This window comes from Peromyscus maniculatus, chromosome 4 (genome assembly GCF_049852395.1).
Source record: "Peromyscus maniculatus bairdii isolate BWxNUB_F1_BW_parent chromosome 4, HU_Pman_BW_mat_3.1, whole genome shotgun sequence".
NCBI lineage: Eukaryota > Metazoa > Chordata > Mammalia > Rodentia > Cricetidae > Peromyscus > Peromyscus maniculatus.
The window spans coordinates 31548942-31575939 of record NC_134855.1 but is presented as its reverse complement, the minus strand read 5'-3'; the positions used below and the strand labels follow the sequence as shown (position 1 = coordinate 31575939).

Genomic DNA, 26998 nt, shown 5'->3' with positions numbered 1-26998 from the left:
ATTAATGTTTACAATTCAGAGAAACAGGCTAGCCCACAGCCCTGCTCTTTCGTCTGTGGAGCAGATCACATTCAAGCTAAGCCATTTGATACTATACTGTGATTGTTACTAGATTATCTATTTGTTACTGATACCTTTTTGTTTGTTTTTTGGTCCTGACTATTAACATTTGGGGTAGGTGTTAGGCTTCTTGCCTTCCTCTACAACTGAACAGAGGACTTATTCAAAAAGGTGAGTAATTGGGGAAAGGTTTCTCTTTTTTATGTAATCACCAGATTTTTACTTCTGTTTATATATTTTCTTGATGTAAAGAACCTCGTAGCTTTAACAGTGGACCTTTTGTAAATAGAAAAATGGCATATTTTATTAAATAAGTTGGATTTGTGTCGCCGTTTTTCTTTTAAGTCTCTGCCCACAGCAGTTCTTTGCTGTGGGTTGAAGTGACCACAACCCTGTTTCTCAGTGCAGTACTCACTTTACTTAAAAAGGTAAACCTTGCTCTCCCCAAAAATCCACCAACACAACCTTATGCTTGTTCTTCAAATCTTTTCATGAAAATGGATGACAACAACTTTAAAGAGGTGGAAAATGAATCTTGTGTTGATAAATTATATTTGCATATCGAATAAAAACTAGAGTGAAAGTCAGGTGTGGTGGTGCACACCTTTAATCCCAGCACTCGAGGCAGAAGCAGGCAGGTTTCTGAGTTGAGGCCAGCTTGGTCTGTAAAGGAAAACCCAGGACAGGGCTACACAGAGAAAAACCTGTTTTGGGGCGTTGGGGGTGCACATGACCAAAAACAGAGTGAACAGAATTTTATCATATACCAAATAGACTAGTAGTCTAAAGTATTTATCTGCTATTGTAAATTTTGGTAATTCTGCAGAAATTGCCCAATTTTACAAAATGTATGTTGAACACCAAAGCACAATCAGTGACTCGAGGGTCACAGGGCAGTGCATTTGACTTGTGTGTGTCTGTGCCTGAACACTGGGTGAAAGCATACTGAATTCTGAGTTGGTAGTAGGGCACTTGCCAAGCATATGCAAGGGCCAGGGCTAGCTCCCCAACAAAACAACAGACCACAAATAACAAAAGGCTCTAAACCTAATCAAACCTTCCATTGAACTTTACTGCTGTAGGTAAGGTCTGAAAATATTCCAAATATGTAAAATGGTTAGTTAAGATGTTTTAAACATCTTACCAGTAAGCCTTTTGACCACAGCATGTGGGAAACTGGGACAGGGGAGACATATGGGCGAGCAGTTTTTCGAAAATATATTCCATTTGGGTTCTAAACTGCAATAACAAGCTGTTTTTAATGATAAAAATCCATATTAAAAAAAAACCATAAATTACACAATTCAAGGATTACAGCATATGACAGAATAGTAGTGTAAATAGTTTATTTGCTCAAATGGCATGAAAAGACCAGAAAAGTAACATGAATTGCTTTTATAAAACATTTCTAATATTGCTAAGAAGCAGGATCATTAATAGACAAACAAAAGAATATGCCAACATTACTGTCCGTTTGTGCATTGGGAAATGAGCAATTTTTTAAGCAAATGCACACCTTTGGAAAATAGCTGATTTCTTTGATAAAATGTCCAATATTCTTATGATCAAATTAATATATTCATCAAAATGAATGACTCAACAAAAAGACAAGAATCCTGGCATGTTCTTTTAAAACTATACATTTATGAATGTGCCATCTGGTGGCCATTAAAAAGGGATCTGTAAATAGGCATACTACTGTGAAATGTGGTAACTGACTCTTAAATTGTCCTTGTAGTTAAATATATATATTTTAAAAAAACTATAAGTTAAAGTAACATTCAGATTGTGTAGCATAGGCTGATGAACATTTTTAAACAATATTTACAGGATTACTCAGAGGCTTAGGTAGGAATTAAAAGAGAATTGTAAAAACCATAAAAAACTGCACCAATCTTATAGCAAAATATCTGTACATTTTAAAAGATCATATAACTACACATCCATGAAAAAGGGGACCTTCACCAAGGGGGTTCACATAAACACAAGAAATTCAGCGGTTAAATACTATACAATAATTTTTACAATTAATATACTGATGTACCAACAAGGTAAGCCAGAAGCAGAGTATATATTATGAGAAGTACAAATTTAGCTTCAGTCCAGTCTTTGACTTTGGAATGGATCAAAATGCCTTGCCAGTGAGGAAGTAAAAATAAGTGACTTAACCATTTAACCTTATCAATAAAATTTAAATTTAATGTTAATTTTCTAAAATCTAATTGGAAATTCTCATAAGCGAGAAATACACATAGCAATTCAGCCTTGATAACTTAATGTCAGCTGTATCAGTATACTTCAGTTTACAAAAGGAAAAAGAAAAAGGCCCTTCGATTGTCAGAAGAGAATAAGGCCAGGTTCCAACATTACACTAACACATGTAATTTTGAATGCTTACTGATAGAGCTTGTGGTAAATTCTCCCTGACTAACAAGGCACCAATTTCTATTCTAAGAATTGACCCATAATGGTAATTTTAGTGGTAATTAATAAATATGTTTGTGTTATTAAAAGCTGCCTCTAGCTTAAGAACCCAGTTCTGCAATTAAGTCTTATACAATGTTTTATGCCATTCCGCAGTCATGCAAGTGACTGCCTTTGTGCATGATACCCTTGCACAGAAACAACATGAGTCAAGACAGACTTCTAGTGGCACTGCAGTTGCATCCTGTTTGTACTTTGCTGGAGCTTAATAATAGAAGGATATTATCCGTGCCAGTTTCCCTCTCCCTTGTTACAAGTCCTTAAAGACACAGTTGATGAATATGGCTCAAACACACAATTTCTTAGAAGACTTCTCAGCAAAGGAAGGCCATAGCAAACATATCCCTGTTATTTACAAATTTACCAGGAAGCCAGGGTGGGCCATAAGGGACAGTCACAATGGCAAATAATGAATTTAATATGAAATTTACATTTTGGTTAAAAAACTGAGTAACATACTGATGTAAAAAGATTTAAGTCAAATTCTATTGCTTTGATTAATCTGAGCAAGTTACTTCCAATTTTAGGCACTTGTTAACAGGGGTTAAAAGGAGAACCCATTATTTTTAAATTCTATGTGTTTACTAAGTCTGAGCCCTTAGGGAAATTTGGATCTGCATTGAAGGCTGCAGCTAAATGGTAGCACATAAAGTTCACATCGGCAGTTCCATGTACACCCTCTCGTGAAGGCTGGTCTCGGGGTCACATGGTTATTTCTGCACCATTAATAGGACGCAAGTTCTGATCATCAAAGCGCCGCCTCACACTTCGTCTCACCGCATCGGCTCGTCTATATGGTTGGTTTCTAAGATCTGTAAAGAGGAGAATGCCAATGAAAGAAGAGCAACCTCAAGTGTGTCTTAGCAAGACAAAGGCCAGTTGGCAGCCAGTCAAAGCAGCTTGTGTAGAGTCAACTAATGGGCCCTTCCAACCCATTGAGCATTGAACCAAAGACATTTGCCTTTAGAATTTACAATTAAAATAAGGTGTAATACTGGTAGGATTCTGAAATTTAGAGATTTTTCTATTATGGTCAGTATCTTAGCTAGTTGAAGTATTTTGAATTGTTTCTCCAATCGGAAGCAACTGGGCTTAGTCTTCCTGGGGCATCTTAAATATCAGAATTTACAATGATCTTACTGCAAAAGTCACAAAGCAAACTGTTTTGACTTTGCAGTTTTAACAAGAATACACCAGAATACTGCCAAAACAGCTTCCTTTGTACCTCTTTAGGTAGCTGAGAAGAGTTTCTTATGAATCAGAAATAATGCATCATTCTCTTACTGGTCTTTCCTCCACCTATTATGTTTGTGCTCCAATCTGTAGGGAGAATCTAGTCTATTGCTAATGCAAGACAGACTGCTTGGTATTTAAAAAGCTGTGAATGAGTAAGTCAGACTAGTGCATTCTGGTTGAAGGAGACATTGCTTTAGTGGGATGAAATGAAGTAACATGAATTTTAGGTAAGCACTCTTAGTATGAAGGCATGCTTTTTATGAATGAGACTAATAGTCTAGCATGTATCCTTTGGATAGAGTTAAAACATAACAAAACAAAAAGGTGTGTAACGTGTAATACTAACTAAAGGGAAAATTGATGGCATTGTAGACTTATACTAGGCAACATCCTATGTTAACAAAACATTCAACATAGGCATCTAACATTTTAAGTTGATAGTTTACATAGAAACCAGTACTTGGTGAACATGTCTACAAGGCAAAATCAAACCCTCTTGGGTTTGTCCCCAAGGAGGCTTGTTAACTGTGGCTCCTAAATCACTGCAAATTGTGGCCCTTCCCATATTCCTTTTCAGTCTTAACAAAAACATAGGTACACAGTTATTCTGGTGGTTTTGGCCGTGTGATTTTGGGATCCTCAGAGGAATTATTTGTAAAATTCCTAATCTTTTAAAAATCTGTAGATCATCTTCCCTGGCCAATGCCCACTGTACCTATCCAGATAAAACCAGAGTTAACCAACTTGAAGACCAAAAAGGATTAAGAGAAGCAAATACAATCAGCTCTTTTGCCAAGCCATCACAAAAGAATGGGAAAGCCAGCTGAAAAGGCCACACATTATTAAATGTGAGGCACAAAGACTGGTCAGATTCTCACCAGTATTACCCTTAACCATAAATAACCATTGGACTGCATATAGAAAGGAGGAAGCTAAGTAAAAAGGGATGCTTGCCAGCTCTGTGTATCCTCCACCACCGGTGTGCTAGAAGAAATCCTTACCCTCGAGTGAACATTTGGAAATTTAGTGATATTATTCTTCTTTAAGGCTAAACAGAAAACAAAAAACACAAAATGATGGTTAAGTAAAAATGGGATGAAAACAGAAAGCAACTCAACTTAGTGCTTAACATTGCTGGGTATGTTAGCTAACAGAAGGCATGGGCTTTTTACTACAGGTTGTGTTAGGTAAAACAAGGGAAGGATGAGTGTCTTCCCACCCAGCCCTGATCACCCAGTTTCAAGCTGCTTTGAAGATTGGCTCCAGAAAGATAGACAGTCGAGCAGCAAACAGCCAAGCAGATGAGAGTTTTGAGTCTGTTAATGAGCACTGGTGGGTAAGAACACTGCAGAGCAGGCAATGACAGTGACATCTTTGGATTAAAACACAAGCACACCGAGCAGGTACAATTCACAGAACAGTTGTGCCACCAAACACCCAGTTCCATGTCAGTCTCAGCACAGGAGATAGGCAATAGCTATTGACAACTGGTAGTGGGTTCTTTGTCTCTTTTGGAAGCAACTGCTACGCACAGGCATGTATCTGCTCCTTTTAAAACCATAAACACTAAGCTCAGGAAATTACCTGTGCAAATCTTATACCTCTCCCATTTTCAAGTGCTAAGAAAAACTATTCTCCATCTTTCTGCCACCACTCTCCTAACAAGCCCATCTAGCTGTGACCTTGTCACAAAAAAGTACTCTGATTTGACATGGAACAGGGTTACCATGAAGAGAGAGGACAAAGAGAGTGGGGGGCTCTTTAGTCATTATTTGCATATCCTGCCTTGCATCTCTGCTCCAATATGGAACTGCTGCAGATAGCTGAAATAGGGCATGACAGTGAATAGAGGTCACCTGCCCAGGGTGGGGCTGTGAGGCTGAAAATTGCTTATGTCAGGGTTGTCAAGATTTCATGCTGAAAGGGTCCCCAGTGTAAAGCTCGTATTGAGTTCCAGCACACTTAGGGCTATATAAGGCATTGGAGAAAGGCCTGATTTGCAGTTGTGCTTAAGATAGGTCCTTATGTAAATACAGCTTTAGAAGCTTTCTCGTTTTCATACATAGTATGGATGATTTTATTATCTTGGGGCGGGGGGGGGGGGCAATATGTATCATGTTTCAGGTGTGGAAATCAGAGAGCAATTTGTCAGAATTGGTTCTTTTCTTTCATTATGTGTGTACTGGGGCTCAATCTTAGTTGTCAGGCTTTGTGGCAGGCACCTATGGAGCCATCCCAGTATTCCCTGCCCCTTTCATTTTCTGAGCACTTCTTTACAGTATATCATTTTATTACCATGGTAGCTCAGAATAAGGGTTGTGGAGGAAGGTGTTATCTGTAAACTTGCTAGGGAACAGTAAATAAATACTCAGTAAACATTGGCCTTAATTTTGCATTCAAAGATATTATTAGTCCCCAGCAAGTGGATCTATTAACTGTCACCCCACATTAATATCATCGCAGGAATGTGGTTACATACATGTACAGAAAGTGGCAGTATGAGTATACAGTAATGACTGAAATACAAAACCATGCAGCATGAAGACAACACAAAATGTAAAATGAAGAAGATGGCATTCCAGAGTGGTGGGTCCTAAGATATGGGGGTTTAGGGGTGGAATAAGAGGTTTAAAAAAAAAATCTATAGCAACCTTTTAATAGTATCAGGTGACAAAGCAATAGTTTAGTAATGGTATTCCTCAGTGAGAACAGGTTCGCAGAAAAACCGAGACCCACGTTTGGCGGTGCGAGCAGTAAAGGGCACAGTCTTCAGCACTGCATTGAGAATAACAGCCAGACAACAAAGAGAGTGAAAAGCCAGGATCTATTGCATTAGTACATGGTTAGTGTAAGAGGAAAGCTGAGAGAGAAGGTAATATGTATTCAAGTTCATTCAAGTCTAGAAGAAAATCTGGGACTTGGAGGGTGGGGAGTAGGAAGTGAAAAATGCTTCAAGGAAAAACTATTCTGAAATATGTCATTCTTTTTTAAGTAAGAAATTTTGGCTCTTTTTTGTTTTGAGGCACGATGTGAAACTCATTGTAGTAAAAGATGACGGTTGGGCTCCTGATCTTCCTTCCTCCAACCCCCTAAGTACTATGATTACAGGTGTTGTGACACCGTGGCCAGCCTGTGTCTTGAGTTCTTACTGTGCAAAGTTGGATGCTTCCCTAGTCTCAAATTAAACATTACTATGGCACTCAGGTGTTTACCTTGATTGGCCATCCATTCCTAGTCCTGAACAGAGTAGAGCTTTCCCCCATTACAGAGGAGGCAGAGAACTGCAGAGGAATGCCTCCCAAGGGGCGTTCTGCAAGCAACTGCATTGTGCATGCTGACACAAGTACATGTGCACACTGTGAGAACAGATCGCCATTTGTTTCGTTTTATTTGATGCGCATTGATGTTGTGCCATGGGTGTTGGGTCCTTTGGAACTGGAGTCACAGACAGCTCTGAGCTGCCATGTGGTTGCTGGGAGTAGAACCCCGGTCTTCTGGAAGGGCAGTCATTGTTCTTAACTGCTGAGCCATTTCTCTAGCACCTCCAGATTGCCATTTTTACTAGTCACTCACTTATGCTGCTTTAATAACAGGCAAGGAATTCTTCATTAACTTTAAAAATCTAGTCTACATATCTACTTAATTTCCCTATGTTTAAGATGGTCAAAAAATTCTGTGGTTTTAGAAAATTGACATCCCTATTCACAATGCCAGAAAGCGATGAGAAAATTCAAGAAATTGTATTTTTGAAAAACTAGAATTTGAGAAATATGAATAATAACTATACATTTACTATTAAGATGGTTTTGAATGTTGATAAAAAGCAATGTTATATTTTGGCTTTGTTTTATAAGCATCCATCCTCATCTTTAAAAGGTATATACTTAAATATTTCCAAATGAAGTTATAGTTATGGGAATGCCTCCTAAGGATGGGGAGTAGGGGAATAGCATATACATGGAACAAGACTGACCATAGTTTACTGTTGAGCTGGGTGAGGACCACCTGGACAGTCATATGACTGTCTATACTTTAACATCTTTAAACCTTACCATATGAGCAAAATGCTTTCAGTATCTTAGCTGATAAATAGCATTCATGTGCAAATGTCACCAAAGAGAAATCACTTACTGACACTGCTTAACAGGCCAGCGGCCTAAGTATCCTGCTCAGTAAGAGGCAGTAAGAAAACCTGGAGAATTGGTTCAAGCAGAAAACATGAAGCTAGGAAAAAAAAAACTCAAGCTAAAGTAGCTGATAGCAGTTCCCAGTTCTGAGCTAGAACCCTATGGACTCATCCAAAGGAGAATACAACTTCCTGTTGGCTTTGTTACTTTGAGCAAACAGGTTTTTTTTTTAAGAGCATGCCAGAGAAACCTACATTGCCTGTTAGTACAGAATGGATTCTCCTGCAGTATTCCTATTAGGCAAGCATGTAGGAGTGGCCACAAGGTAGAAAATGGCAAAGGATGACACAGCCCATGGGAAACAGGGAAGAAGACTTAGGTACAGAAGGGCCAAGGTATAGAAGGTACCAAGATTGTTGAGAGTGTTGGATGGCAAATGATAAAAGCGTACTTCAAACCCTAGCTTACATTTTTGCTGCATAATTCTAAATCTCATTAACCCAATTAAAGAGCTTGCCAACTGTTGACGAAAGGAGCTGCAGTATCTGTATGTGGCCCCACTTCTATGAGGCAGTGTGATCACTACAGACCACAAAGACGAAATACCCTTTACCTGTGATAATGTCTTCAATGGCGCCATCTTTTCCCTCATATACATGTCTGTTATCTTTAACTTGTCGCCTTCTTAATTCCGCAATTAACTCTTGCTGCTGCCTCTTTGATTTATGGGAAGGAGACTGAGAAGAAAAGCAGAAACTGATTACAGCAATGCCCATCTAGACTTTAAGAAAACTCGGAGTATGCCTGAGCTTTATATTGAATAGCCACAGCCAACACGACAGATACCACCATCCCAACATTCTGCTTAAATGCCAAAAATTCAGGAAACTTCTGGGAAGACAACAGAAACTTTAAGCTATGAACACACAAATCCTAACTAGGCAGTGTGTGTGTCTAAGGGTGATACCTACCTTGGTTCGAGACGAGGCTTTCACTGACCTGGAGCTTACCAAATAGGATAGTTTGGCTGGCCAACCAGCTCTATCCACCTGTTTTTATCTCCACAGTTTTGGGATTACAAGCACCCACCACCATGCCCAGCATTTATATACTGGTGTTGGGGCTAAAACTCAGGTTCTGATGCTTGCAAGGCAAGTTTTTTTATTGACTAAGCACTCTCAGTTTGATGTAGGCTGGGTTCTGTGGCCACAGAGATAGCTGATAATAGTCACCAACTTCTCAAATCTTACAGCAAAAGCCTTCCCTCCTTCATGAAATGCTTTCTTCCAACGCTCCTAGCAAAGACACTGTTGTTGAAGGTCAGTACCTATAGATACCATGGAACCTTTCCTGGTTCAAGACCCTTATTATCAGATAATCTTATATGGCTTCCCTGAATATACAACTAAATTCTTGATCTCTGTCAACTTGGAGATGCTTCCCAGACACTTCCTTTCATTCCAGAAGTAGCTGACCAGTAATGAAAGAAAAAAAAAATGTCCACATGCTGCAGAAGGTGGTGGTCAGGATCTTGCACACACCCTCTCTACTTTGGCTTCATTCAGGCCCATCTCAGAAGCAGACGCTTCTTACCTTTGGGTCCTGCTGCTCCATCAAGGCTTCTTGCTCCAAAAGTTTTTCCATGAGAGCTTGTTCCTGCTTTTTTCTCAGTTCATTTTCCTCTTCTGCTTGCTGGGGACATATAATTTTAAAATAAAGATTGGAAATGGCATAAATGGAAATGGTGACAGGTAAGGTTTCTTAAAGCCATTTGAAAAATCCATGGGAACCAAAGGGAAGGCGAGATGATGCTTCATGGCCACATTCCTCTCCAGGTCTGTGTTTCCCTGTCTGCATATGACAAGTCTTCAGACTGGCAGCTGAAGAACTCAACTAGAAGAACTTTCCTGATGTTCCTTGACCAGCAAAAATAGCGTTTGAGCCCCACCCCTCTGACCACCATATTCAATGATTTTCAAGTGAGTCAATTTCTTCCAGAATCTGGCCACCTAATAACACCTTCTCTGAAAGAAGAATCTAGATTACCCTGTCTTTTGCCAGAGAAAACCTCCATTTTCCTGGACTTATACTCCCATAAGGGCCATACCACAATAGGATTCTTGCCATCTTCATACAACTCTACACCTGAGTCAAAATGACTGGCCTGGTAGCTTAGAAAGGAAAGAGAATGGATTTAGCTCTCTTGGCTACTCTCTTGAAGTCATCCCTGCCCAAGAGACTTCTGTTGAGCTATAAACTGATGGAAAGGCCATCTGTTTGGTTTAGGGATTGGGTATAATCCTGTCAATAAAGTTTGCATTTTGATGTCTATTTCTCTCTTTTAAAACAAAATCTTATTTATTCTTTGATTTTTACATATGTGTGCATATCTCTGTTGCTTTTGTTGCATTTCCTTTTGGCTCACAGGAAGGAAAAAAAGGGGGAAGTGTATTAACTTCCCAGTATCACTTAATTTCCCACAGTGTACCATGATCAGCACCAGGCAAGAATGTTGTTCAATATATGTAGGACAAAGAAAGTATTCCGTAACATCATTATCCATCCCCACTACATCAGCTACAATGATTGCAAAGATAAAGGGCAAGGCAGAGGAGCATACTTGTAAACAAGCTTGACCACAGCATCTAAAGATCGCTGAGAACAGAGCAGCTTCTTTTTGCCTCTGTTCCATACATGTTCCAACTGGAGCCTTTGAGAGCAATCCTAGCACTTCCCAGGTTGTTTTATAATTTTGATAGATGATTTCTTGTCTGACCTTAAGCTTAGAACTTTTCATGTGAAGAAATGTGATTATAGTACCTCAAAGGAGCCTCCCAGGACATATCTGCAGCTCATCAGCATGGCTAGCTCCCCCCCCCCCCCCCCCCCCGGGACTACAGAGTGCCAGGTAACAGCAGCTGGAGGCCAGTGGCCTTCCTCCCCTCCCATCCCGTGCTTGTGCATCCTTATACTAAGGAGATTTTCCTTCAGCTCTCAACTCATGATAGGACTACCATATTGGCCATGATGAAAGGAGGTAACTAAACTTTAATCTTAGAGTAATAGGCCCAGGGGTCGATCTCTAAAGCCATTAATTAGCCTTCACTCATTTAAAAAAATACTTCTCATATCTCTCATAGGGTTTTTTCACAAAGGTGTCTATAAACTGCTCAGATCCTTAAAATACTTAAAAACTCTACCAATATGACCAATGTTAAAAACAGAGAACTCCAGGGAATAGGGATTGTTCTCAGTATCTGTGGATTCCACATCCATGAGTTTAACCAAATATAAATTAAAAATATTATCTTTACTAAACAAGGACAACATTTTTCTCAATTATATTACCGTTTTCCTAAATTAGATTACCATTATTTGCATAATACAAAGTTGATGGGATGAGAATGTACTCCGTAGGCTCATATGTCTCAGTACTTCGTTCCTAGTTGGTGGAACTGTGGGAAGTGTCTTAGTCACTGTTTTGTTGCTGTGAGGAGACACTATGACCAAGGTGACTCATAAAGCATTTAATTGGGGACTTATTTACAGTTTCAGAGGCTTAGTCCAATTTCCCTATGGTGAGGAGCATGGTGGCACACAGACAAGTGTCAGAGTGGTGTCTGAGGCCTTTATATCCTGATGTACAAGCAGGGAGAGACTGGGCCTAGTGTGGGCTTTTCCATCCCGTGGGAGCCCGTTCTCAGGTTCCTGGTGGCTTTACCCAGCAGGTCCACATAGAGGATGATTAGGACCATGGCCTGAGTGCAGGTGTCTGAGATGGTCTGCACTTGGCTGTGCTGGGGGAGGAGGTCTTTTGCTCCACCCCTTGGTGTCTCTATAAATACCCTAGGGCAGAGACAGTCAGGGCCCATTGGAAAAGGTTCCAGGCTTCTCGAGGTTATCCTTTATTTTCTTCTATCTAATATTTCCTGCTGCTCGCACTCAAGAAAACTCTGGGGAACTATGGGGTTGGTGGGTAAACGCCCAGTACCATCCTCAAAGCTGGCTGCCCTCCAGTGACACACCTCTTTCATTAAGGGCCCACCTAACTCTTTCCTGGCAACTTAATCAACAGTGACCAGGCATATAAATACACAAGCAAACCAACACAGGAAGGATTAGGATATGTGGCCTTGTTGGAGGAGGTGTGTCACTGGACTTTGAGGTTTTTAAAGACCATACCCAGTGTGCTTTCTGCCTCTTGATCTGTGTATCCAGATATGAGCTCTCAGCTGGTGCTACAGCCTCCTGCCACCATGACTTCTCTCTGCCATCATCAATTCTGGGACAGTAAGACAATTCAACTCTTTTATCAGTTGCTTAATAAAAGGTCATGGTGTTTTATCACAGCAACAGGAAAGAAATTAATACAACTGGTATACATGTTACAACTAATTTAGAGACTTGAAATATATAGGAAGATGTGCACAAGTTATATGCAAATAAGTACTGCATCACTTTATGTGAGGGAACTGAATAGCATCGGAAGCAGGTATCACCAAGCTGCTGAAACCAAACCCCAGAAGTACTAAAAGACCAAGATGTTTCCTAATACTAAAAGTTTCTAAAGTCTTCCTTGAGGTTCTTTCCCCAAAGGAGAAATCTTGGGAGATCATTTTTCTTTTTGCCACATGCTTTTTCATCATCATGGATTATGTCCAAGAATGGGTCCAGATTAAAATTCAAAAGCTACAGTCCTGTCCACACCACCCTTCATTGCATAATATTGAATGCCAGTCTAAGAAGTCTCACCATGGCTCAATCAGGTCTATAAATAGCACAAGGATCTCCCTGACTTTAGTTATAGCATGTGCTACTGACATGCCCTGGTTCACTTGGCCCATCAACTCCTTGTAGGTGTGGATTTTCTATGCCCTTCACCTGGCTTGTAAGATTCAACAGTCAATAACGGGCAACAGTGGTGATGGAGCATCTCCCCTGGCCCAAGCAGGTAGCCAATTGCCTTGTCTTTCTTGCTGAGGCCCAGGCATGGCTCCATGAAAAAATGACCCAGCGTGGTCTGAGGGCCCTAAAAGCCCTCAACAGGGTTAGAGAGGGATCACCCAAATCTGCTGCCCAAGGCAAAGGAGGCCTCTAGAGAAGCAAGGCCACAGACATTTCTGGAGGAGGGAATATTTCTGTTGGGAAAGTGGACAAGAAGGCTAAGGGTCTCCCCTACTCACCTTGTAGGCTCTCACAAACGGGACAAAGACAAGGAAGAACACATGTTGGGAAAGTGGACAAGAGGGCTAAGGGTCTCCCCTACTCACCTTGTAGGCTTTCACAAACCGGACAAAGACAGGGAAGAACACTGAGGGCGGTGTTGTCTTGGGGTTTTCACCAAAATACTTCACCACATCATCAAAGGCATCCTGGAAAGAAGCCAGTTTTTCTTGAATTACATTAGTTCCACTACCAGGACTGGATGCTCTGGGGCAGAAAACTAAAACCTTGTAGTTTCTGTGCCCCCATGGGTCTCTCTATATTACCTCTAATACTTCACTAAAGGCAATCAGAAAAGTACAATAGTTGGACATAGAAAGTCATCTCTTAAGACCTGCTGTTTCTTCCCTAATTCCATCAACCCCCCCCTTCACCCACCCACCTCCCCCCCCCCCACACACACACACAGCTATTTCTTCCATGACTTTCCTATGGCCAAGACTCAACGCCTTAAACCACAAGCTCAGGAAGGATCTTGGGAGCAACTCTGGCTCTAAATCTCAACTCTTTGATTCATACTCCTTGCAACATCCCCACAAAAAAAGAACAGTCTCTTCTGTGAGCCACCATAATCCAAGCTAGAAGCTATCACTATCTGCCTCCAGTTCCCCGGCACTCCACCCCCTGCTCCATGATAACAGGAACTGTACTCTGTTCTGGGTTTGCTTTGATATCCGAGGTCCCTGGGGTGACAGAGCAGTATGAAGCCTAAGACCTAGAAAAACCTTATACCTGGGGACTTTGCTTTGGGAGCCCAGGCCTGACGTGTCACAGAACTGCCTGCAAACAGACCTGTGCTAGAAGGAATTTAGGAACAGAAAAGAAGAGACAGAGAGGGCTTCTACAGAATAGCACAAAAGGCCCCACTTGGAAGAGGCATTTTCAAGGACAATAGGGGGGAACATAAACATTAGCTACATAAGAAATTGACCTAGTAACGGTAGAAAAATGCAACATTACTTTCCCAGCCTGGAGCCTATGCCTCAAGTGGCCTGAAGGAGTTTACTCTCTTGGATTACCTGAGCAATCTTAGCATCATCCTGCAGCTTCTTCAGCTTGCCCTCGTTGTGAAGGATGAACTCTTTCAGCAGCGTGTTATGGTCATGCATAGTATACTCCCTCTTGGTTAAGTCCATTCCCCTCTGCAGCTCCCTGACATCCAGCAGAACATTTTCAAGAGAGACTGACGGATGGAGAGAAAGCAACACATCAGGAAACTTCTATTGAGAGGAAGTCCAACTGCTAAGCCACATTCTCAGCACTTTGTAAGGCTTACTTAGGACCCTTATAGCTAGTTCCCACCTTTAGTCATAGATAGCCTTTAATATGAAATTCATGAAATGCCACTATCAAATCAATTCTTCATAAGCATTAATCCTACTGTTCTAGTATACTTTGCCAATGAGGAAAGGCAACATAAAGAGGTTCTGTGGTATGCCATGAGTCACACGGTTCAGAGATAGCACTGGGGATGAGAAAACATGCCCAGCGTCCACTTCTTGCACTGGAGACCAAGGTTGCATCCACATCCTGCCTATACCCAGTTTAGCTGTAGGTTCAAATAGGTCCAAGACCTTTTTTATATTCTCTTATTTACTCTGCATGCTTTTGCAATCCTGTAACTTCCCAGCAGAGGGCAGACAAAATTTTACCTGCTGAACTTCAGCTGCCCAGACCATTAAGAGCTAAGGCAGCCTTAGCTTTTTGTGAAGCCTTCCTTGCTTCAAAGAATTCGGGGTGAACCTTGCAGTAGAGCCACCACCCAGAGCAGGCACATTCCTGAACCCTTATGAGTCACTTTCCCCAGAGAAGTGGGTCCCAGTTTTGTTTTGTTCAGCTCTGCCCATGGCTGGATTACAAGTCAACGTGGTATGTTCTCCCCTTACTAGACTTGTACTGTCTTATTCCACCCCATAATACTTCTGACAGTACCAAGGACAGAGAAAGCACTCAAAACTGCTAATAAGCAAAGGAGCAGTCCTAGCTGACCACATTAAGAGCATGTGTCAATCAGCCTGGATACCAGCTCAGCCAGGGAGCATATCCGTCTCTGCAATTTTTCTCACAGGCTTTTTTCAAAATTTCCTGGCCAAGTCATCTGTGCTACTACTTGGGAAGACATTCTTGCTATTTGGTCTTCTTAGTTGGAACTAGAACCTTAATTTAGAAAAAGGAAAACCATTCCATTCTGCTAGCTGCATAAGCAAGTCCATGATGTGTCTATTCCAGCCTGTTTGTAGCCAACAACCATTTCTACCCGCAGTTTGGACTCTACAACTCACATCATATCCAAGAGCAAGAGAATTAAAAGAGTGATGGGCAGGCAATGGAGAAGGCACATCTCAAAGACTTGGATCTTTAGAGAGAAGCCACTGCCAGAAACTACCTACAAACCTACATTCAACTGCTCAGGAGTGGGTGGTACCATTACAACATATTCTAGCCCAGGAGAGCTGACGTACTGATCCTGCCTTCTGCAGTGGATTCTGAAGAGAGTTTCAGCAGGGAATGACTCCCTCATGACTACAATATCCAACATCTCAAGGTAACACTGACAGCTGAAATTAAGTACCTGCAGCAGCTTTTTCCACATAATGAAGCTCATTATAAAATAGAGTAACTTGTTGATATTTTTCTTTTACCACATTTGATATATAGTGCAACAGTGTTTGTTTTCGGTCTGTTGACTTCGTATCTAAGAGCTGAAAACAAAAGGAGACAAGGGTTAGATGCAAGAGCAAGGTGCAAGTGCCCAGAGTAAATAGGAAAAGGCTGGCAAAAACATTCCCAGAGGGGCCTCAAGATTCAATGTCCTCTGTAGAGAAGCAGCCCATTGGTGCTTAAATAGCCTGAGGATGTCCCGACTGAGTATGTGCTATATGCTGGGGTAGACTCTGAGCTAGGGGTACTTCAGATCTTCATCTTGCTTACAAGCATTCTCCCTATCCCTGCATCTGCTATCCATCTACCTCCCTTGGCTCAAACGGGAAAAGACTCCAGCTGGTACTGCTCTTCAACATGAAGAACCGGAACAGAGACGGAAGGTGGGGCCAGTAGATGTGCTCAGTGGCTCCAAAGGCAGCCGGTTCTCAAGAGATACAGCTGGCCTGCTGGCTGGGCATTCTGAATCTGCGAACTTTACCAACCTCAGACAGAAACGGAAGGAAAAAGACTGCCACTGTACTGCCTTTTTATTGGGATTATTTGATACATAATATCATGAAGCACTGCTTACAAATCATGACATAGTACTAGGTATTGTAAGTAAACTAGATGTGAGTTAAAAGCTAGGGGGACATGTTTAGGTTAAATCCACACACTGCACTATTTTATAGAAAGGACTTGAGTATCTGTCCTTTCTGAGATGTTTGGTATCCTTGAAGGTCTTAGGACAAATCCCACACAGATACTATTAATCAGATTATGATGGCAGGATATTGGATATTGACTGACATGACATTATAACTTAACCATGTCTTCCTTGACTTGGAAGCCACAATAGATCTGCACAGCCTAAACAGGATGCCAAGGAAGATGACTTTGCAAAGGACTGCACTTTGTCCATACAGGAAAAATAAATTATATATACATGCAACTATATTCTAATTTTCTAAACAAAATTATCTATTTGTCTGAAAAGTCTTCCAAGGGAGTTAAAAAACTAAATAGTTCATTGTATTAACTGTTAGCCTAGTCATTTTCCATCATGCTGGAACTTGAGATTATTGCTATAAAATGCAGTATTCATAATTCGGACTCTTAAGAGAGTCATAGAAATGGGAATACTGGGTGAAAGGCTGTAAGTACCTGGTCCTTTCTGTCAAGTGGTGTTTTGGAAAATTTGTACCAACTCGCCCTCCTGCACTAAGAGAAGCCTCCTCCAACACCCACCCACCCACCCACCCACCCCCCGCCCACCCCCAGAATAAAGCCCCCCCTCCACAACTTAATCTCCACAGCTGTATGTCCTTCAAGGATCTCATATTCCTTGTTGTTCACACACCAGATCTAAACTCTGAAGTTTAAATCCATAAACTGCTCCTCGTTTGCTGCTATTCATATAGTTTCCAAGGGCCAAGATGATCTGGAAAAGCAAGAGTGAAAAGAAGGCTTCATCAGGAGAGCGTCCCAGGTGCTGGAAGGCAGTTGGCAAGTTGGCCAGAACAGAACAAGAAAACTGCACTTGCCTCCAGAATTTTCTTGAGCTTTTGAGATGACTTGATAGAAACAGATGCGGCTATAATTGCGTGAAGTTGCTGGATTCCAATCAGAAGGAAAGACAGGGAGAGACTATTAAAAATGGCAAACTAACTGGAAACTAAGAACTAACTATGCCTTAGGTAACCCTAGTATTACATATGCTCTTCTCAAAAGCTGCTCACAGTAACAAGTAATGTAGGAAATTGTTTATCTGTAGCCAATCCATAACCATTAAGATTTCAAGGTAGGAGTTAACAGCCTCTTCTGGAATAATTCAGTTCCCAGTGCATCACCACTAATAATACACAATTTATACTTTTAAAACACTAGAGACGTCCAAGAATGCAAAGGGTAGGATGTGGTGGAAGGGCAGCAATATAACATTCTCTAGAAGTTCTCAAAACAGGCTTTGGACAAATCTGCTACTGTAAGCAGTAACTAAGATTATTTGAGAAACAGAACCGACAGAGGACAAATTGATGTTCCTGGCATTCCTAAATATCTGCCAGACTAACACGGGGAATGAGATAGCTATTATTTATTTGTATATCACCACAATCTACTTCATCAAAGTCCCAAAGAAGAAGCATCCTCTAGTAAAGCCAGTGCTCCCAGAAATCTCTTGAGCCTGCTCCTCACTAAAGATACAGAGTTATTTTTGGAAATGAGAGTCACATTTCTAGTCTTGCCAACAAGGAACTGGTTTTTAATGTCCTCTGTACTAAAGTTATCTGAAAAGCAAAGGATACTTACAAACACTAAAAACAATATCCTTTTTGGTAGAGCAGCCATATATAGAGATTTGGATTCACACTATGAAAATGAGAGCTTAAATACAAATGTAATCTATAAAGTTCTGGAAGGACTCTTTAGAACCCACATCAGATTAGTGTAATTTAGAGAGATGTATAAAAATAAATGACTATCTTTTTGTACTCCTGCCCTGGTCAACTCACAGGAGTCAGCATCTGAATGCTTTCTGCAAAGTTCCCAATGAAGGCCATGATGGTCATCTTCTGCATGAGCCGCTCAATCTTACTGAACTGCATCATGAAGCGGTCTTCGTCTGACAAGTTCTCCAAGGGCTTTCTCTCTCTCTCATAGAGCCGGAGCACTTTCACCTCATTCTCAGTTGGCAAAAACCTCATCAAACATTCAACAAAGTCAACTGGTAATGTCTTCAAGTCGAATCTGAAATCGGTGCCCACAGGTCAGTCAGTGTTCTACCCCCATCCAATCCAGCTCATCTACCACCAAGTCAACAGGCCTTGGATTCACACAGATGTACTGCTGAAGCCCCACTCTGGGGCTGGTCCCCACTGAGCACCAATTACCCTAACTGATGACCCAGACTCTCCTCCAGTTTGAGTGCTACTATCTTAGGGCTCGGGGTGGAAATCAAGAGGAGAACGCAGCATCAAGTATTAAGGCTGGAGCACAGGCTGGTAATGCAGTCCAGGGACAGGGCTTTAGACTCTGTGAACATCTGGGGAGCTTTGTAAGATGTTCCTGTCATTACTTTACTGTCTCTGGAGATGAAACTCAGCCAAATTCCCATTCTATACAGATACTTTGATGTAGGTACATACATTCCTTGAAGGAATATCAGTTCTTGGTAGATGTTTACTCAGTTTGAACAAGTATTTGCTTAATTCCTATTTTATTCTCCAGACAATGTTTGTTCAGCAAAACAATGGAATTACTCATACATAAGTATGGTAAACAAGGTATATGAGATTAAAACCCAGATTGCATACTGGTTTCACCAGGTTTCAATATTGGAAATCAGAAAAGATTGCAGAAAACTGTAGTAGATTATGACCCTGGCCAAAGACACAAAATCAGAGCAAATGATCTCTTGGGGCTAGGTAAGATCACCAGTCAGAAATTCTAAAATATCAAACTATAAAAAGTGATTTCTGAAAACATCAGTAACATCCCTGGCTACAAGAAGAGTGGGAAGATTTTTTAGTAGATAAACAAAACCATTACCATCTGTGCAATTTATATATTAAAGAGAGAGAGAGAGAGAGAGAGAGAGAGAGAGAGAGAGAGCTTTGTTTAAAATGACCAGGAAGTACTAAGAGCAAAAGAATTCACATTCCTGTTGTCATGAATTAAAACATACATCTGTATCATATTTGCAGCTGGCATTGAACTGTATCATTCCACAGATGCCATCAAATTTGGATTCAGCAAATCTGGATACTATCCAGATCCTCCAGAGAAAACCACCATTTCTCGCTTTCCGAAGGATCTGCCCCACTCCTCCCTACTTCCCTTTTATGTGAGTACTACTGTAGACCTATCCATAGGAACAGAGCCAAGACAATAAATGCTATCCCAAGTCAGATGTTCTCCTAAACCAGTGGTTCTCAACCTTCCTAATGCTGCGACGCTTTAATACAGATCCTCATGTGATGGTGACCGCCAGCCATCACATTATTTTCATTGCTTCTTCATAACTATAATTTTGCTACTGTTATGAATCGTACTGTAAATAACTGATATCAGGATATGTGATAAGGACCTCTGTGACAGGCTGGTCTGACTTCCTAAGGGTTGTGACCCACAGGGTGAGGACTGCTATTCTAAACTGCCAAATGACACGCGGCTGTGCTACTTCCCTGGGTATCTCTGGTGCAATGCCTTGGTATTAGCATCTTCATTCTGAAGCAGCAGAACATGAGGAACAAGGGGAGCTCTGGAGTGTGGGTACCAAGAAATCCTCCATCTTTGCACCTAGATCCTGTCCCACTATTTCCATTACCTGCTGATCTGTACCCTGTTTTCTTCCTTAGGCTGAGCTCTCTAGGGTCTGCTTTCCCTGTAGAAACTTACACATGAATAGCTTTGCATATCTCATCGGCAGTCTTCCCAGCTTTCCTTAAAGTTATGGCAAGATTTTTGGCTCTATTTGCTTCTAATAGTGTCACTTTACTTGATCCCTTCTGTGGTATTTTCTGCTTGCTTGAAGAAAGATCAATGGCAGGACCCTGGGCTTTTGTTTTGAAGATTTCCTCAAATTCGTCCACATTTAAATCCTAGGGTGGAGAAGGATGACAGTGGCAAATTGGATCATACATTAAAATGAAGTCATTCCCAGTTAGCAAAAACCTCATCATTTAGACATTCTCTTAAACAAAGGCCTTACCCTGCATGGCTTGCTACACTTCTGTTTATGTTGGGTACCCTATCACATCCTATCACATAGCCAGAAGTGAATGTCCAGAGAATACTAAGTCTAACAATCCAATTCTGTTGCTTTCAACAGTTGGTTTATGCAGACATCTGCCACAGGGTAAATCCATGAAACCTGACAGTCAGTACAGTTGCTGAGTCCTTAACCAGCATAGTTCAATAAAGGCTGTCTATGTTCTTATAAATTAAAGGACGAGGCTGTGTCAGACATATATTTTGTGGCAAACACTGAAGATAGTCAAAACTATTATTTTAACTTAACATTTTAGACGTAGTTTAGAACCCTCTTATAAAATCATGTCTAATTTATTTGTCGACAGTACAAATCTATTTCTTCTTCACATTAGAGTACAGAAACATTACATCTCTGCCAGTAATGCTTGCAGGCCAACAGGACAGCCTCCTTGGCTCTGCAGCAGAGTGTGCACCCCTAGTTTATCATCAAGGAGAAAGATACCTCTAGGATCCGCTCATCATCGATTTCATTGAAGACTGTGCCATTGATCTGATTGGGCTTGAGAGCAACCCAATTAAATACTGGCATTCTGAACTTGGTCTTGATCGGCTTCTTAATTTTCACAGCTGAAGATGTCAGAAATAATGAAATTAGTCCTGTCTAGAAGCTCACAAGCTGCAGGTACAATCAGACGATAGTCCTTGCAGATGACGCTTTAACACTGGAGGAAGACGGCAAGGGCACCCAGGTGATGCTAAGTGCAGAGAGCACCTGGTCTGGGCCAGAGCCACTCAAGGTCCCCATTGGGTTATGTGACACTGGACTATTAGAAAAGCTGTCTAGGAGTCAGGGATTGAGTTTATTGGTTTTACTGGGGCTATGAGATTATTGCTTTCTAGTTACAATATTAGACAGTGTGATTATAGAGCAGAGAGAAAATGCTGTCTTAAATTTTGACATCTTCAACTCTTGTTCCTAGGACATGTGTTTACAAATAAGCCTTAAAGGACAGGCAGGGACTGCAGAGAGGACTGCCTATCCCCAGGAAGATCACAGCAAGAATAATGCTATTCAGCCAGGAAAGCACACGCCTGTGGGTGACTGTGATAACGACATTACACTGGCTGCTGGGTCATTTCCCGTAGACTAGGGACTGTAAATGGCCTGTGTCGGAGAACAGTGAAGAAGACAGAAGGGGCATGCAGAAACCATAGGCTCCTCGGGAATGCCACAGCCCCTTCTCCCCTTCTGAAAGATTTATGTACTTCATGTACATGGGTACTTTGTATTTCCATCTGCACACCAGAAGAGGGCATCAGACAGCTGTGAGCTGACATGTGGGTTCTGGGAACTGAACTCAGGACCTTTGGAAGGTCAGTGAGTGCTCTTAACCACTGAACCATCTCTCCAGCACCCACCCCTTCTCTCTTTTTTAAAGAAGTCAGCTATCTTTATCTAGACACTGTCAGTGAAACGGTTAAATGTACTGAATCAGAGAAGATGGCATCTAATATTTACAGGATAAAGAGGATACAAATACCTCTCATTTTTGAGAAAGCAAGTTTAAAAAGATTAACCACTTACAAAATCTATATATTAATTATAGATCATAAACAAGGCTTTCCAAACCATTATATATATATATATATATATATATATATATATATATATCCCTACATCAAGCTGTTCTGGGCCCCCCACCTGCCAGTGTGAGCCTCACTATTCAGCATTATTAGCAGGAAAGGGGAGAGAAAATCAATGCTTCAGGATAGAACAAAACAAAGGTGACCAGGACCTGAGCTTTTATTTGTCAGGCTACCTGCCTCCATTGATATTTCCTGAAAAGGGAGACAGACAGTGCCTCTCGTTCCTCCAGAGTTACAAAGGCCATAGAAAGAGAAGGAATGTCATCAGGTAAGTCCACACAGAAGCATGCAGCAACACAGAGACACAGCTTTTGCCAAAACAGGCTTTCTATCTCCAAACGTGGCATCCTCATCCCCATTATCAGCAGTGCTAGATTCCTGGTCAGACCTTTGTCTGCACTGCCCAGGAGAACCCATGTCCTCTACAGACAAAGGCTTTCTCTAATTGGCCCTTCATCCACCATGGGGAGGTGGGGGGCGCAATAAGGAGACAGATGTTGAGAGAGGTATCACTTCAACTCAAGGAAGGAAATTTTTCCCGACTTCACCTAGGCATAGGGTGTAGGACAGCAGGGGCCCACAGGTGACGAGGACATACACTTTGACCCAAGGACTCAGACTGAAGAAAGTGGCTTTAAATGGGTGGTTGTTCCAAACAGTGAGCCGCCCGCCACAGGCAATGGGGAGGGTCCTGGAAAGGAACAGCCAAAGGTTTCCCCTTATTCTCCTTCTTTCCTTAGAGTCTGATCCTCTTAGAGTAGGGAGGTCAGAACTGACCATGAAAACTGAATGCTAAGAAAGAAACATTCCTTCTCTCAAAGGGAAGGAATGGAACATGGCCTGGGAATCTAGGTCCTGCCTAAAGGAGGATCTGCAGATTCAGCTGAAACATGTGGGCAAAGCTGGAGTCACAGTCAGCCAACACCCAGACTTTCCTGAGACACAATGTCAAATGTAATGGCTCAAGGTAGGATGGAGTGGAGAGATGTCAAGGCACAGGGTGACCAACAGAACACACAGCAAATACTCAACACACTCGGTGAGGAGCAACCTACAGAAAAGCTTGATTGGCCCATCTTTTGTGGAAGCAGAAAGAACAGAAAATAGAAAAAATATATATATTAGATACAGTTAAGAGTCAAGTGCCCAGCAGTTCTCACACACTTAGCATAGAATTTCATGCTTCGTGGACACATCTCAGCAGCACAAAGCCAAAAATCCATTCCCCTGCCTTTGAAGACTCACTTTGTGGTTTTGTTTATGTTTCTGTATTTCCCCCCTCTCTGGGAGAAAGAAAAAACAAAACAAAAAATTTCATTGTAATGGTCCTAAGCAGCCATAATGAACTGCATATTCCATAGGCTGTAAACAGTTCTTAACAACAGAGAGTCAGCCACAGTTGAACAGTGAGAGGACGAAAGCCTCTCAGAGAGCAAAGGCCACCAACTGCACAGGCAGCCTGGCGCAGGTGACCCACCTCACGAGGGGATCAGACTGTCCACTAGACCTGCAGATGTGTTGACACTTCAAGAAAAGATTTTACACTACTACAATTTTTCTTATAAAATTCAAACAATTTTCTCAACTAGAGATACTCTATTGGGACTTCCTCCTGATTTCCTTCTGTGACCATGCCTGTCCAGGGCAGAGCTGGGTATCTGCTGCTGTGGACCTACTGGCTTGGATTTTCCGGAAGTACTGGACATATCAGCTCATCACTGCCTCTCAGTTCTCCTGAGACACCCTGAACTCTGTCAGGCCTCTGGATTCCAGAGAGAGAAATCATTGAACATATGAGGAGAATATTTTACAAAATTAGCTTCAATTACTATGCACACTGAAAGCCAAATTAAGGATAAATATTAAGGAGATTAGGGGCCCTGCAGAAAATGCCTAATCCCAAGTTACTGAACACTTGTAAGGACTTTGCAATCTTATAACACAAGATATATCTTGTAACCATTAATGGACATTTAATGAGACAAAGAGGTCTCCTTCAATCTATAGAACTTATAGAGGTCTACTTTGCTTAAGAACAATGGAGACTTCTACCTAGGAGGAGTCTGAGAGCAGCCGTTAGAAACTGAGCAGAGAGCTCTGCCCATAAATGTAAGACACTCCAGAGTCAATAAACTTTAAAAATGAAGTAGTGGCAAAGGCCTAAGACAAAACAAAACCAAAAAAGGGGGGCACGGCCCTTGAGCAGAAAGCTGCGTCCGACTGCAGCCTCAGCCGCAGCGCACTTCCCTGCCGCCATGTCTGAGTTCTGCTTTGGCTCGTGGGAATGCAAGCGATGCTGAGCCACAGGTTAGCTTTTGCATTGGAGGAAGCAGCAGCTCCAGGTGAGGCACAGGAGACACGTGTCACAGAGAACGCTCATCCAGGGCTACAAGGAAAGCTTAGCCAGCAGCCCAGGTGCACACGACAACGGTGGCAGCCACATTCAGTCACCCAGAGCAGCCTGGTGACAGAGCGGACACCCAGAGACTATGTGGGGCTTGACATTTACATTCACAATCCAACAGTTCCACGGTGACTCTCCTCCACCTCTCCTCTTCCGAAGCACTAAAAGCTCTAGAAGAAAGTATTAACAGGGAAGACCTTGAAGGGTAAGAATAAGCCACAAATTTACCATGAAATTGAACAAGCATCTTATTTGTATCTTTGGTAATTTTGTAGATGTCAGCGTGGCAGTAGAATCACAGATCTGAGGTGGGCAAATCTGCTTTAAGAAACTTACAGAAGGCCGAAAGGGTTGCAGTCACTTGGAAGAATTATCAGGGCGGGGCAGAGGGGTGCAGATCAAGCTGCTGACAAAACCCTAGGATGGACTGAGAGGAAGAAATCTTTATCCTAAAGACTGTCATTTTGACTTGGATACTTCAGAAACCATCTCAGCCTTGGAACTAGAGGCCAGCAGGGTAGCGGTTCATAGTAACAGAGTTCAAGAATGGGTGGAAGTGGACCCAGTATCACAGAGACAGCTACCTCAGAGCAGAGGTGCCCAGGGTCACAGAGACAGCCACCTCAGAGCAGAGGTGCCCAGGGTCACAGGGACAGCCACCCACCTCAGAGCAGAGGTGCCCAGGGTCACAGAGACAGCCACCTCAGAGCAGAGGTGCCCAGGGTCACAGGGACAGCCACCTCAGAGCAGAGGTGCCCAGGATCACAGGGACAGCCACCTCAGAGCAGAGGTGCCCAGGATCACAGGGACAGCCACCCACCTCAGAGCAGAGATGCCCAGGGTCACAGAGACAGCCACCCACCTCAGAGCAGAGGTGCCCAGGGTCACAGGGACAGCCACCTCAGAGCAGAGATGCCCAGGGTCATAGAGACAGCCACCTCAGAGCAGAGGTGCCCAGGGTCGCAGGGACAGCCACCCACTTCAGAATAGAGGTGCCCAGGGTCACAGAGACAGCCACCTCAGAGCAGAGGTGCCCAGGGTCACAGGGACAGCCACCTCAGAGCAGAGATGCCCAGGGTCATAGAGACAGCCACCTCAGAGCAGAGGTGCCCAGGGTCGCAGGGACAGCCACCCACTTCAGAATAGAGGTGCCCAGGGTCGCAGGGACAGCCACCTCAGAGCAGAGGTGCCCAGGGCCACAGGGACAGCCACCCACCTCAGAGCAGAGGTGCCCAGGGTCACAGGGACAGCCACCTCAGAGCAGAGGTGCCCAGGGCCACAGGGACAGCCACCCACCTCAGAGCAGAGGTGCCCAGGGCCACAGGGACAGCCACCCACCTCAGAGCAGAGGTGCCCAGGGTCACAGGGACAGCCACCTCAGAGCAACACTATCTAGTGTCACATAGATAACCACCTTAAAACACAGCTACCCAGTAGCCCAAAGTGGCAACTTCAGAGCAGTGTTAGTGTGTTGGTTCATTTTCTTGTCAAGTTAGCACAAGTTAAGAGTCCTCTTGGAAGAATGAGCATCAATTGAGGAAATGTCTCCATTAGACTGCCCTGTAGGCAAGATGTAGGGTGTTTACTGATTGATGTAAGAGGGCCCAGCCCACTGTGAGCTGTGCCACCCCTAGGTCCTCATATAAGAAAGCAGGTGGAGCAACAAGAGGAACAAGCCAGGAAGCAGCATTTCTCTATGGCCTCTGCATCAGTTCCTGCCTCTAGCTTCCTACCTTGAGTTCCTGCTCTAATTTGCCGCCATAATAAACTGTAAGCTAAAATAAACCCTTCCCTCCCCAAGTTGCATTGGTGTTTATCACAGCAACAACCAAATGCAAACAAAGACAGTTATATAGTCCACCCAAGAGGAGAGCCGCCTGGTATCACAAGGTGGCAACCTCAAAGCAGGTACTCCACAAGGAAAGCCGCCTCAGAGGGGAATTGCTTAGTGTCACAGGGACAGCCACCTCCAAGCAGGGCGACTCAGTATTACAGAGGAAGCTACCCAGCATCAAAGGATGACCACCTCAAAGCAGTTCTCGGTATCACAGGGCAGCAGTTCAGAGCAGAGATTCCCAGAGCACAGGGCAGCAACCTCAGCACAATGCTGCCCACGACCACAGAACAACCACCTCGGGACAACTCCAAACTCTAAGCGACACTCTAACTGAAATGGCTCAGTGTTAAAGAGTAAAATTTCATCTCCAAGGGTCAAAACCAGTAACTTGTTTGAAGGCTTTGGAGCAATTCTCTTCCCCTCTCTCGCCTGTCTCCCTTTTATTTCTGGTAAAGTGGACATACCCTTCTGTCCTGGTGAGCAGGAGGACATGAATTACTTGGAAGCTTTTCAAATCCTAAAAAAACTGCTGTTAGTATCACTTCCCCTTGAAGCTTAAAACTAGCAAATTCTGACACCTACAAATGTTCAGAAGACATGTCTGCAAGCCTGTATCAGGCATGT

At 42.6% G+C, this 26998-nt stretch overlaps 1 protein-coding gene across 6 annotated transcripts in view; it reads right to left on the bottom strand.

The window, feature by feature from the left end:
* Window positions 1–1389: 1389 nt before the first annotated feature.
* Fmnl2 (formin like 2) overlaps window positions 1390–26998 on the bottom strand; it is a 301299-nt gene continuing 275690 nt past the window's right edge. For 2 of the 6 annotated variants that reach the window (XM_015993029.3, XM_076569480.1), the window contains 12 exons: window positions 20989–21113; window positions 20172–20374; window positions 18287–18521; window positions 17318–17386; window positions 17134–17214; window positions 15703–15832; window positions 14150–14313; window positions 13178–13279; window positions 9501–9599; window positions 8521–8644; window positions 6432–6555; window positions 1390–3356 (listed from right to left, as the gene is read on the bottom strand). In XM_015993029.3, coding sequence (XP_015848515.1) covers window positions 6464–6555; window positions 8521–8644; window positions 9501–9599; window positions 13178–13279; window positions 14150–14313; window positions 15703–15832; window positions 17134–17214; window positions 17318–17386; window positions 18287–18521; window positions 20172–20374; window positions 20989–21113 — 1424 coding nt within the window. In that variant the 3' untranslated portion in view covers window positions 1390–3356; window positions 6432–6463. Of the gene's footprint in view, window positions 3357–4734; window positions 4829–6431; window positions 6556–8520; window positions 8645–9500; window positions 9600–13177; window positions 13280–14149; window positions 14314–15702; window positions 15833–17133; window positions 17215–17317; window positions 17387–18286; window positions 18522–20171; window positions 20375–20988; window positions 21114–26998 lie in introns of all 6 variants that reach the window. The other 4 variants (XM_006974236.4, XM_042275297.2, XM_015993028.3 and 1 more) reach the window with 3 other exon arrangements.